This window comes from Diceros bicornis, chromosome 5 (assembly GCF_020826845.1).
Source record: "Diceros bicornis minor isolate mBicDic1 chromosome 5, mDicBic1.mat.cur, whole genome shotgun sequence".
In the NCBI taxonomy this organism is placed as follows: domain Eukaryota; kingdom Metazoa; phylum Chordata; class Mammalia; order Perissodactyla; family Rhinocerotidae; genus Diceros; species Diceros bicornis.
The window spans coordinates 17,376,220-17,388,998 of record NC_080744.1 but is presented as its reverse complement, the minus strand read 5'-3'; the positions used below and the strand labels follow the sequence as shown (position 1 = coordinate 17,388,998).

The following is a 12,779-nucleotide window of genomic DNA, read 5'->3' as shown; positions in this document are numbered from 1 at the left end:
ATCTTCAAATTTATCTAAAAATTCAACGTAATTTCAATTAAAATTTCAAAAGGAGACACTCAAAAGTGCAAGAAGGGCCAAATTATGCCTGAAGAGGAATAAGGCCAAAAAGCTTGTTCTAATAGATACTAAAATTTATTATAAAGATGATGTGGTGCTGGCACAGAAATGGACAAACCAATAGAACACTCCAGAGAGCACAGAAAAAGACCATGTTTATATGGGAAAATAATATATGACAGAGGTGAATGAAATCACTGGAGGAAGTATGGATTTTTTTAGTAAAATATGGGACAATTCATTATCCATATTAAAAAAGAAAATGAAATTGGATCCCTACCTCACTCCAAACACAAAAATCAATTCCAGATGGATTAAAGACTTAAATATGAAAGAAAAACCCTAAACATTCTAGAGAAATATAAGAAAGTATCTTTATAACTTTGAAGTAAGGAAGGTTTTTTAAATCAAAAGATAAAAAGTACTAACCAAAAAGTAAAAGATTGATAAATTTGACATTTAAATTAAGATTTTCTGTTAATCAAGAACTATTTTACCTAAAAATAAGTAAAGACATGCATGAATAGGGATTTCACAGAAGGAGAAAGACTGAGGAACAATAAATACACAAAATGACACAAACTATCTGGGATCAGATATATAAATTAAAATCATAATGAGATATCAATTTACACCTACTAGATGGGCTACGATTGATGTCTAAGTGTTGGTGAAGAAGTGGATCAAAGGGCACTCACGTATATTATTGGTAGAAATATGCAAGAATTTTGGAAAATAATTTGGATATTTCATTGATAGGATGAATAAGTTGCTGTATATTCACACAATTAAGTATTATACAGCAACCAAAATGATTAAAGAAATTTACATATAGATGAAGTTTAGAAACATAATGTTGAGTAAGAAAAAGTCTCAGAAACAGTATGATACCACGTGCCTGATCAAAACCAAGCAAAAGTAAACATTTACGTGATGCAAGAGAGTAACGGCTATAAAATTCAGGATATTGATTACCTCTATTAGAGAGGAGCACACAGAGAACTTCAATAATATTGTTAATGTTCGAGTTCAGGGGTAGCTAAATCCAACTCACTGCCTTTTTTTGTAGAGTTTTACTGGAACACAGCTACATTCATTCATTTACAGATTATCTATGACTGCTGTTGAGCTATAACAACAGAGTTGAGTAAGTGCAACACAGACTGTATGGACCACAAAGCCTAAAATATTTACTATTTGCCCTTCACAGCAAACATTTGCTAGCCTCTGCTCTGGTTGTGTTGGATTCAGAGGTGTTCATTTTATTACTACGCTCTATAAGCAATATCTTAAATGTATTTTTCTGTATACATAAAATGTTATATCATTAAATACTTTTTGGAAAGACTTTCTCTAAACTACATTTTACTAATTAGGAAATTACAAGTGCTCATGACATATGTTGGATTTTCTGAATGTTTTCTTATCATATAAGTCAAAAGTATAAAAAATATAAACAACAAAAACCTAAAACTGTTAACAAGGATCTGGTTCTTATGAACACAGAACAGCACTAACAAACCAATAAAACCCATACCTGAAAATGTTAACAGGCTTAATATTTAATTTCTTGGTTAAATCTGACTGTATGGAAGACACTTTATTGAAGTAACTTTCCTTCCCTTTTAATATGTATTTTTCTTTCAAGATCCCAGCCTAAAAAAAGAAAATCACGTAACTAAATTTTGCCTTCTAAATAATTTTATTTATTTATTAATTTTTCCCCCAAAGCCCCAGTAGATAGTTGTATGTCATAGTTGCACATCCTTCTAGTTGCTGTATGTGGGATGCGGCCTCAGCATGGCCTGAGAAGCAGTGAGTCGGTGCGCGCCCGGGATCCAAACCCGGGCGGCCAGCAGCGGAGCGCGCGCACTTAACCGCTAAGCCACGGGGCCGGCCCAATGTTTGCCTTCTAGATGTTAGCTCAGAGCCGGTCTTCCTCGGCAAAAAGAGGAGGATTAGCATGGCTGTTAGCTCAGGGCTGATCTTCCTCTCTCTCTCTCTCTCTCTCTCTCTCTCTCTCTCTCTCTCTCTCTCTCTCTCTCTCTCTCTCTCTCACACACACACACACACACACACACACACACACACACACACACACACAAATAAATAAATAAATAAATGTATGTTTGCCTTCCTCTCCAAGAGGAAAATCATTCACCAACCATAGAAACTTGGCCTTATTAACATACTTAAAATATATTACATAATCAGAGGGTAACTGATTGCTACTTTAGAAAATGTTATCAAATCTAGATAGCAGATCCTTACTGAGTTAGCAAATCCACAGCACAAGGAAGTGGTGGAAGAAGACGCTGAATTACTTCCTCAGTAAGGAGATCACCACAGTGGGAAATAAAGCTCTTGATAGCTGAAAAAGAGTAAGACTTTTACTTGGCAGAGTGTAATGAACCACGAAAAAAGCATTCAATTATGGTACAGCATTTGCATTTCTATTACAGAAATAAAGAAATGTGCTAAAAACAAAAAAGATTCTTGAAACTCCAGCATAAAAAGGAAGCTAGTGTCTTCTACCTCTATCAAAGTAAAAAAAAAAAAAAAAAAACTTCCTAGAATTACTAAAAGAGACCAACAACCAAGTTAACAAAATGTTGCTTTTCTGGGGTCTTACTCAGCCCTGGAGCTCAGAAGTAGAGGAATAAATTAGCTTAGACCCTCAGCTTTGCCAGTTCTACACCAGTTCTGCAGAACCATGCTGACTTTTGAGTCAGCATGCTAAGTTTTTATAGATGTTACCGGAAACACAGAAGTTTCTATAAAGAGTTATTTCATATGTAGAATAAAATAATATTTGTAAAGAAGTTAGACTGAGTTTCAAGATTAATTTCAAAATAGTTTTTCTTCTTTAAGAGTAAAAATGCCATGAATAAACAAAATCAAAATCAACGCTTTCTCGTCTTTTCAGGGATCTCACCCTTCCTTGGTTCAAATTTTCATGGTGGATACTGTTTTTAATCGTCTATATATTGGGGAAAGGTACAACTTTCATATATAAAAAAACTAAAAGGAAACCATGCTTAATTGATGCTAATTAAATCCAACCCTAAGATTTCTGAAAAGAGGAATTAATACCTACTTAAAGCAATCTTGATACTTTTCAACTGGATTACATCTAAGAAAACATGCATTATCCTAAGGATTAGAACTCTTAAATTTGGTTTATTAAATCATACTTCTGTTATAATCACCAACTAATAATTATGTTCAATTATAAAAAATCACCAGAAGCAGATATTTTCCCCCTTAAATTAAACAAAACATACAAGTAGTGTAAAGTTAAAGAGTGGGAAAAGCCAAAGGGAGAAAAAGATTGAATTCAACCTACCACAGAGTGCACCAGCTCGTCCTTCCAAGGTTACCTGCCATGTAAATGAATCTCCGCGGCTCTTTTCTGTTTCTAGATCTTTAGGAGACACTGGAAAGACACATTTCCACAACAGCAGAACTCGAGCAAGGTGATGGCTGACAACTGCAGGACCTGTAATTTATTCAACTTGTCACTTATAAAATAACCCCAAATGCTTACTCCTTAAAACTCTATTAGGGCCGGCCCTGTGGCTTAGCGGTTAAGTGCAGGCGCTCCACTGCTGGCAGCCCGGGTTCGGATCCTGGGCGCGCACCGACGCACTGCTTCTCCGGCCATGCTGAGGCCGCGTCCCACATACAGCAACTAGAAGGATGTACAACTATGACGTACAACTATCTACTGGGGCTTTGGGGAAAAAAAGGAGGAGGACTGGCAATAGAAGTTAGCTCAGAGCCGGTCTTCCTCAGCAAAAAGAGGAGGATTGGCATGGACGTTAGTTCAGGGCTGATCTTCCTCACAAAAAAAAATAAAATAAAAAAATATTAAAAAAATAAAACTCTATTAATAAGCAGGAACTTCCCTCTTAAACATATTTTAATCCACCACTGCAATACTTTGCACTTTTCTTACCTTCTGGTTCCAACAAATGTACTACGAATGAATTATCTGAAGACACTGGAGTAGAGAGAAAAAATAACCAGCAGTGAAGTCCTAGCTCTAGTGTCAGCTCTTTCACTATGGCTGTGATCTCTTTGAGATTCAGTTTCTTTTAGCTAAAAAATGAAGCCAATACCACTGGCACTGCTTGTCTCCAATGGTTTGTCAGATCCAGATGATAAAGCACACTCTAAAACAGCTTGAAAAACTGTAATGTACCATGAAAATGCAAGGTACTACTGTTTTGGAAACAAATAACACTGTATCCTGAGAGTAACGCTAACTTTTCATAGCAACTTGTTCTGGGCCAAAAATCAGGTGTGATACATCTGATTGGAATTTTTTTTTATGATTTCAGAGCAACGACATTTATGAACTGAGGGATCACGAATACAAAAATCCAGTAGTGAATGACAATGTAAAATGATAGCATTTTCACAGCATTATCAGTTAAAAAAAAAAAAGAAAAACTAGGAAGTATAAAAAACAAAACCCACAGCTTTTCTCCCTAAGTAATTTTCTTTAAAATTCTGGGGTTATCTTAAAATTCTGCTGTAAGTACTCCCTACTTATTATTCCCATGTTCTGCAAACTGATGTTCTTCTCCTGCAGGATGGCAGCATAGCAGAGAACAGCACTGGGCTCTGGAAGGAGACCACCTAGTTTAACATCCTGGCTCCATTCACTTAACAGCTGTGTAAACTTGGATAAGTTATTTAACCTTCCTGTGTCTCAACTTCCTCATCTATAAGTGGGGATAATAATAGTATTTACCTAATTGGACACTTTCTGAGGCTTATATGAGTTTACATATAGAACAGTGTTTGACTCATGATAAGCATTTATATAATGTTTGACATTATCCAATTATCATTCAAAAACTGCCTTATTTGCACGAAGAGGTGAGCCCAATGGCACAATGAAAGGGCAATGGCAAGCCTATCTTTTTTTAATGCATGCAATTTAGTGGATTAAAATATAATTAATTTCTCCATTTTTCCTCTGACTTGCTTTTTATGAAGAGGCCATATGCTAATCCCTACAGCAACACAAACCTAATTCAACACTCTTTGCTCACTACTTTCTTTAAACTCCTAGAGTTGGATGAAATAAGGAAATTGGAGTAAGGCAATTGAGAATAAGTGATTGTAAGAGGTTTGTGTGTGTGAGTGCATGCGCATGTGCACAAGCATATACAATGTGCTGCCAGAATAGAGAAAATTCGGAAAGCAAAATTTAGCAGATACCAAAAAAAAAAAGTGTGGAGTCACTGGGAACACCCATAGTTGACAAAAGTTTCATAAATATTTGCTATTATACCCTTACGATCTCACTAACTCAACAGTAAACAGTGTAGCATCTCCTGAGAGAGGTATCAAGACAATGTCATTTCAGAGACATAAGAACTAAGTGAATAAAAATGAGTTCATAGCAATTACAAAGTTAAAACATAAACGAGAGAAAGTTTATTCACACCAAGAATACTGTCTCTAACAAAAACCACACACACTTTATGAGCCACCCACAGATCTCTAAGACATGCATCTATATAGGTGAACTGAAGTTGTTTTATGTGGCATCAGACAAACTGAGAAGTGTAGCGAAAAAGGTTAAAAAATCTTGTAGTTGACATCTGAAGAATGGACTTGAATGTGGTCTATTTGAGTTTACATTAGCTCAGAATTTCTTAGTGAATATATTAAAAATAATAATGGAAATTGTAAACGGTGAAGTAAATGCTGAAAATGCAAAAGAGGTGTTAAAACTGCAAGGCAAAAATTAATAAAGCACTCAGATTGTCATCTAAATACCAATTTTCCACAGAAAAGAATCAGGGTTCCCAGGAGAAATGACTGGATGCAAGCCTGGGGCTGGAAATGTAAAAGCTGGGATATCTCGTCATGCCAAAAACAACCACGTTATCAAAGAACACTAGGTTCATGTTAAAACAACACATGGACCAGCTTGAAGGGGCTCCCACTGACTAAAGATGAGACAATTTGAGGATCAAAAGGAATAATGACTGCAGTGAACATCAATATATAAAAATCTACGAGTTCATAATGACACTTAAGAGCAAAAACCTCACTGCTTCCCTTTGAAAGCTGCTAAGATACTAGCAACACATTCTAAATATTGATAATAAAAAGAAAATAATAATGCATATGAAAACAGAAGAAAGCCCAAGAAAACACAATAATAAAACTAATTAAAAATTTTAACCCTTTTTTGCACGTTGATTATGAATATGCAATAAAATATGATGTACTAATCTCTTTTTTAAAGGAGAAGGATCTCTTGTAGTCTTCTTCCAATGGAATTACCTTGTTTTGAAGGTTTTATTCACTGAAATATTGACTTATTAAGTATTTTCCCCTTTAATTAACCAAGATTATCAATATGGCAGGCATGAAACACTCAGACAAAAGCAAATAAAACTTGACCACATTATTCCCATCACATTGTGAAATGATGATCTATGCCAGGGGCCAAGAAACGCTTTCTGTAAAGGGTCAGACAGTAAAATAAACATTTTTGGCTTCAAAAGCCATACAGTCTCTATTGCAATTAATTACTCGATTCTGCCACTGTAGTGCTTAACAGCCACAGACAATACGTAAATGAATGATTATGGTTGTGCTCTAATAAAACTTTATTTATGGACACCGAAAACTGACTTTCATATAACTTTCATGTATCACTATATATATATATTTTTAATCATTAAAGCCTTAGCTCACAGACTGTATAAAACAGGTGGCAAGCCAAATTTGGGTCACAGGCTGAATCAATAAATCTCTTTAATCATCTCAAGAACATTACTTAAAGTGGTTCTTCATTTATTATTGCTTATTTTAATTTAAGTTCCTTTTATATCAGAGTACTTCAGAGCTCTCAAAATGATTTACTGGTCAAATCCAGCCAGTTTTATATCTTACAACAAATCATATGACTATAAAATAGAGACTTAAAGCAAAATATAGCTTTAATAAAGTAATAAAATTGAGTTTCAAAGTTAGAGAACATAAATATAAGTCATGACCATAAAATAATTACTGATTTTTAATAAATAAAATTTAAATGAGCCCTATCCCTTTCAATGTAACTACCTTATTGGTGTTACTAATTCTCAGAACAATTACAGAACTGATTCACAGTATGGTATGTTCTCTTGCCTATCCTTATATTGTGGAAAAATTTTTTTTCTGAAGATGGATGTGAATGATTTTTGAAAAAGTCATAGTCATTCAGAATTAAGCCTGAAAGATGATCAAATTGGCTTATTCTACTTAAGGCTCATAAACTGGTCTTGAAGAGAATTTCAAACCAGAAGATCTGAAAAAAGTACGAAGAATGGAGTAAGTAAATGTGGCTTCCTAAGGTGACTGCTAGAAGAAAAATGTTTGTGTGGATATTTAAATTCTGGTACATATTAAAAGTTAGTCTTGTCAAATCACACACTACTATATTTTACATTCAGAAAACACAAAGTAGTTCATAGTTATGTAAACCTTCCACAAGACTGTTGTTACCTAGTGTCATCAGAGCAGCAATCAACAACCATCCAGCTTGGGTGCGCTGAGCTGAAAGGCGGCTGTTTTGCGCAGCAGAACACAGTAAATCCTCTGCTAATGTCATAATAATCTATTTATGTACAGAAGAACAAGGTAAAAAAAAAGCATATCAGTTTATAGCTGATTGGACAAACGACAGCAACTAATGTCTTGAAAAATTAACTCTTACATACAATAAATATAAGTGATGGACTGTTATTCTTATAGACTATACCATAGGACAATGTCATACAGGATACCATAAAAAAAGTAAGTTTCCAAGGTTAAATACTGGCATATTAGGTTCTACAAAGCAACCCTATAATTCTTTGTAGAGCATATGTGACAACACTGTATGACTGTTCCAGATTAGCTGTATAGAATTTGAATTTTAGTTTTAAGCAACTATCTGAGATCTGTAATTACTAGAGAAAGCTTCATTACAGGAATACAGCCTATATAGTCAATGGACAACATTCAAAAAGAGTGAGGACTAAAGAAACCAATCCTGTCTGCCTAAACTAATAAGATCTGAGAATATTAAATTTAATACATGCAATGGCAATTCTTTGCTTAGCAAGATGTGATATATTAGTTTAGAATATAAGTAAAATAATAAATTTAAATGAATAATACCACCTTTTGAAGTTGTCAATCACCTTATTCAAAGGGCCTTGGCAATACTCAAGATAGTTTTAGAATTTTTGAAGTAATGGTATGTTTTTTTACAAAGCCTAAACTGTGGAGAATATACTATAATACTCATTAATGACAGAGGAGTGACAATAAGAAAGGAACGAAGGTGATTTATTATTTAAAAAATACTTACATGTGTGTGAGGCCCAGGTTATGAGGGCTTTCATTGTCAAACAATATTCTCTGACAACTTGCAATTCCTAGCTATGCAAAAAGAAATAAAATTCCCACACTATGCTTTGCCTATTTTGTGTTTTCTATTTCATTAGAAAAGTTTCTTTAGTTCTCATCAAAATTCTTTGTATATTAAAACTGGGTTATTTACTCACTAGGTTCTGTATCATTTATCTATCTGAAAGTGCTACATTCAAAAGCACTAAATTTACCCAGAAAACTGTACCTTTTGGTAGCAATGCAATTTTGGGGAGACATTTTTTTCAGTATCATTATGAACTAATGAGGTCTTATATATTTATTATGTTTTTCAATCCACTGTTGTCATTATTTTTTCGATGTACACATTACCCCATCTTTGGTCAGTGGGAAGCCCCTTAAGTTACCTTCTGTATCCTATTAAAACGAACACAGTAGTCTTTGATGACATCCTTGCTTTCTGGCATGACAAGATATTTCAGGCTTATACTGTACATTTCCTGTCCCAGACCTGGAACCAGCCATTCCTCCATGGAGACCTGATTCCTTTTTGGTTCAAATGGTATTTAGAGCCATAATCTGGGCACCAGTGGTTTTCCCTGCTACAGGGTTGTCAATGCTTTTAGGTCTTTTCACTGGACAGACGGAGGATGTAAGTATTTTTGAAAAAATGAAATTATAAGTTTATAGTGATATTTTCAATTCAAATTTAACATATGGGGCTTTTACTTAACTTTCTTCATTCTACAGCTGTAGCTTTATTTTATATGTGGAAAATCTTGGTTCCTAAGAACATTCATTATCTACTTTATCTTTCAAGTTTATCTTTAAAGTTTACTACATGTAAACTCATTTCAAAATAATATCACCAATAATACCAACTATAAAACTATTAAATGAAATTTAAAATCTCTTTTGTAGCTCTATTTGTCCTTTACAGGGAAATTTTATTTATTTATTTTTTTTAATTTTATTTATTTATTTTTTCCCCCTAAAGCCCCAGTAGATAGTTGTCTGTCATAGCTGCACATCCTTCTAGTTGCTGTATGTGGGACGTGGCCTCAGCATGGCCAGAGAAGTGGTGTGTCGGTGCGCGCCCAGGATCCGAACCGGGGCCGCTAGCAGCGGAGCGCGTGCACTTAACCGCTAAGTCACGGGGCCGGACCTACAGGGTAATTTTAAATGCGCTTCTATGGCAGGACTAAATATATGGCAAAATAAAGACTTTAGGAACAAATTTTGTTACTAAATGGAGATACTTCTAACAGAAAGCACTCCTGTTTAAGTGTGGATAAGACATTTTTAACTATCCCTTTGTTTTTTACAACAATTATGTTGATAATATTTAACATTTAAGTAGAGCAGCTGATGGCTCAGAAATTTGTCCTGCATGGCTTTGACTGGGTGGTACACAAGAAGATGATGATGTTTTTGGGAAAAACTTGAAACATCATTATCATACATGTGGAGAATGAATCAATTACCTTGCCCTTTCCGTGAGGAATTCCTAAAGGACAATGTTTCACTGCTCCCAACAAAGCTGCCACAGCAAAACTAAAGCCAGTCACTGCTTCGGGTGAAGACTTAAGCACAGTAAGCCGTTCCAGGCACCGGTCTAAGAGAGGCGTTAGATAAGAAGGTAATGCCACAGCAATGCAGTGTAAACACCAAGCTGCTGCTAGTCGAACAGAAACGCTAGGATGAATGGTAACTGAAATGACACTGTCAAGAATGCCTGGAAGGACAGAAAAAAACATATGATGACTTAGCTCCACAGACAAAACTCAGCCATAGAACAGTCAAAAGAACAAGCAGCCACATGGATATAAAATGTTATCTTTATCAAAAGCCAAATCAAAATAGAAAAAAAATAAGTGACAATTATAAATAATTTTTCGTATCCAAGAATTAGTTTTACTAATATATCTCATGAAAACTGCCTTAAATTAAGTCAGTACACGAAAGAAAAATTTTATTTCCTAAATAAGCCAATGTTCTACTTACTTTATTTTGAAATCATTATTCAAGTAATGTTAGCAATTAAAAATTATCAATAAATAACAAAAACACCTTGAAAAGAAATGTTACACCATGCTCCATTCTCCTTTTTTTTTAAATCCCTTCTGGCACATTAATCTACATAATTAGTTTACTTCCTATCTATCATATCTGAGAACAAAACTGAGCTTTTGCTAGGTCCTCAATGGGCTACTAACCAATTACAAAGGCAGTGGCATACCACTACCAGCAAGAATAAAAGTTTACATTTGCTATAATTCAACATACACTTTCATCAAAACATGTAACAGTTCATGTTGACTGCCACTTAAATAATATATCCTGGGATAAACAACTTGTAAACAAAATATAATGTAAAGCTTCAATCAGCAGGAAATGTGCATCACAAAGGACAAAAACCATTAAAAATGATTTTTAAAAGTGATTAAATAAAAGAAGTCAGTCACAGAAGACCACAACCTGTATGACTTCATTTATATGACATGTCCAGAACAGGCAAGTCCATAGAGACAGAAAGTAGATTAGTGGTTATCAGGGGCTGAGGAACGGGAAATGGGGAGTAACTGCTACTGGGTCCAGGACTTCTTGCGGTGATGCAAACATTTGGGAATTAGACAGTGGAGGTGGTTGTACAACTCTGAATATACCAAAACCACCAAACTGTACACTTTAAAAGGGTGAATTTTATGGTATGTGAATTATCTCTCAAAGTGATTAAATAATTTTCAAAAGAGAAATAGACACTGCTTGAAAAGACCTTTAAGGAAATGAATGACTTATACCACATAGAAACTAATGTTTTTACTGCAGATGAGAGATGAGTTCAGGTTTACTTCTCTGTTTTTCCATGTTATCTTAAATATCTCCAGAAAAGGGGGGCAGGGGGAGATTCAGAGAATCTTTAATTAAAAAGCAAAAAAACTCAAATATATACATATTTTTAATAATCTGGATTATATATATTTTATAAAACATCTCTAATAAATTTGCAGTGGAATCTATAACAAATGAGCTATATGAAGGAGATTTCCTTTTGGAAAAAAGCTGTCTGGAGTAAAAGTAAAAATAAGGTACTGAGATGAGTCACAAATAACAGATACCTGCACTTGAATCCTGCAGCAAAGGTGCGGCTGTGGTGCCGAGACTGTGTATGAGATTTCCAAGTTCCTGTAAAGCACACACCAGCATATGCTGGCCAGCTGCTAAATCTGCGGAGCCAAGCCGGGTTTCCAAGTTACCGTCACTCATCACAGCATCTGACAGAGGCGTAAGAATGAACTACTGTTTTAGTAAAATGTATTACAGGGGGTGGGTGTTAGGAGCAGAAAAGCATAAAGGAAAAAATTAATACCTCCACTTGATCTATATGAAACCCTTAAGGCAGTAACTGAAATACTACAATGGGGACTTGCATCAACAGAGAAAGAACTAAATATAACTGATTTAGCTCAAGCAACCTGACCACAGATCCCTTATTACTCTTTTAGCAAGTAAAAAGCTACTGAAAGGGAAAACTCATGGAAAACTAAAGAATATTACAATTTTATTGATACACAAGATAAGCAGAGTGGACTTAAAACAGTATAGGAACTGAGATAAACTAATTGTTTTAAAAAACAATGTATTCAACTTCTATAGGAAGATCATGAATTCTGAGGAAATACTATCACCATCCTTTAAGATTTGTACATAAATATGACAGTTTTTACCAAGTTAGATAATTTATATCTCATCTATATATTGACTACTCTGAAACAACTGACATCTATTATCAAAGTGTTTTTTGTATTAACATAGTAATATACCAGTCTAGCTTTTTCAAAGGGACAATTCCTTTGGCACTGTTAAAACAGATTGTCTGAGTGGATCCATACCCACAACTTTCTTTAACTTCCAGACAGCCTGGCAAATATCCTTGGCAGCAGCAATTTGAGCCTTTTCTCCAAGAAGGCCTCCTATAGTAGCTCGAAGGATAAATGAAACACACCGGCGACCACAGACAGCATCAATCTGAGTTTGGGTGGCTTTAGGGTGCGACTGTGACACGAGGCTTAGGACATGAGAAAGAAAGGCAGCAAAATTTTTCTCTAGCCACACTCCTCCTAGTGTTGAAACAAATACCACGTAAGCCTAAAAAAGAAAGGAGTTTTATCTTCAAAATAAAATAATTTAAATTCTACATTAATGTCTTCTCTTCCACAAAATATGCAGAATTTATTAATATCTCTTTTTAGTCTTTCCTCATTTATAGTCACTTCAGCTATATAAATGTAGTACTACTTTTTTGTTTGTTAAGCCAAAACTGAAGTATG

At 34.7% G+C, this 12,779-nt stretch overlaps 1 protein-coding gene across 6 annotated transcripts in view; it reads right to left on the bottom strand.

Annotated features, from left to right (window-relative positions):
* The window catches only part of HEATR5A (HEAT repeat containing 5A), a 98,892-nt gene that overhangs the window by 59,596 nt on the left and 26,517 nt on the right, over positions 1-12,779 (bottom strand). For 5 of the 6 annotated variants that reach the window (XM_058540753.1, XM_058540757.1, XM_058540756.1 and 2 more), the window contains exons 8-13: positions 12,342-12,597; positions 11,568-11,723; positions 9,933-10,183; positions 7,579-7,690; positions 3,407-3,559; positions 2,332-2,431 (exon numbers count right to left, since the gene is read on the bottom strand). In XM_058540753.1, coding sequence (XP_058396736.1) covers positions 2,332-2,431; positions 3,407-3,559; positions 7,579-7,690; positions 9,933-10,183; positions 11,568-11,723; positions 12,342-12,597 — 1,028 coding nt within the window. The remainder of the gene's footprint in view (positions 1-2,331; positions 2,432-3,406; positions 3,560-7,578; positions 7,691-9,932; positions 10,184-11,567; positions 11,724-12,341; positions 12,598-12,779) is intronic. The other variant, XM_058540758.1, reaches the window with a different exon arrangement.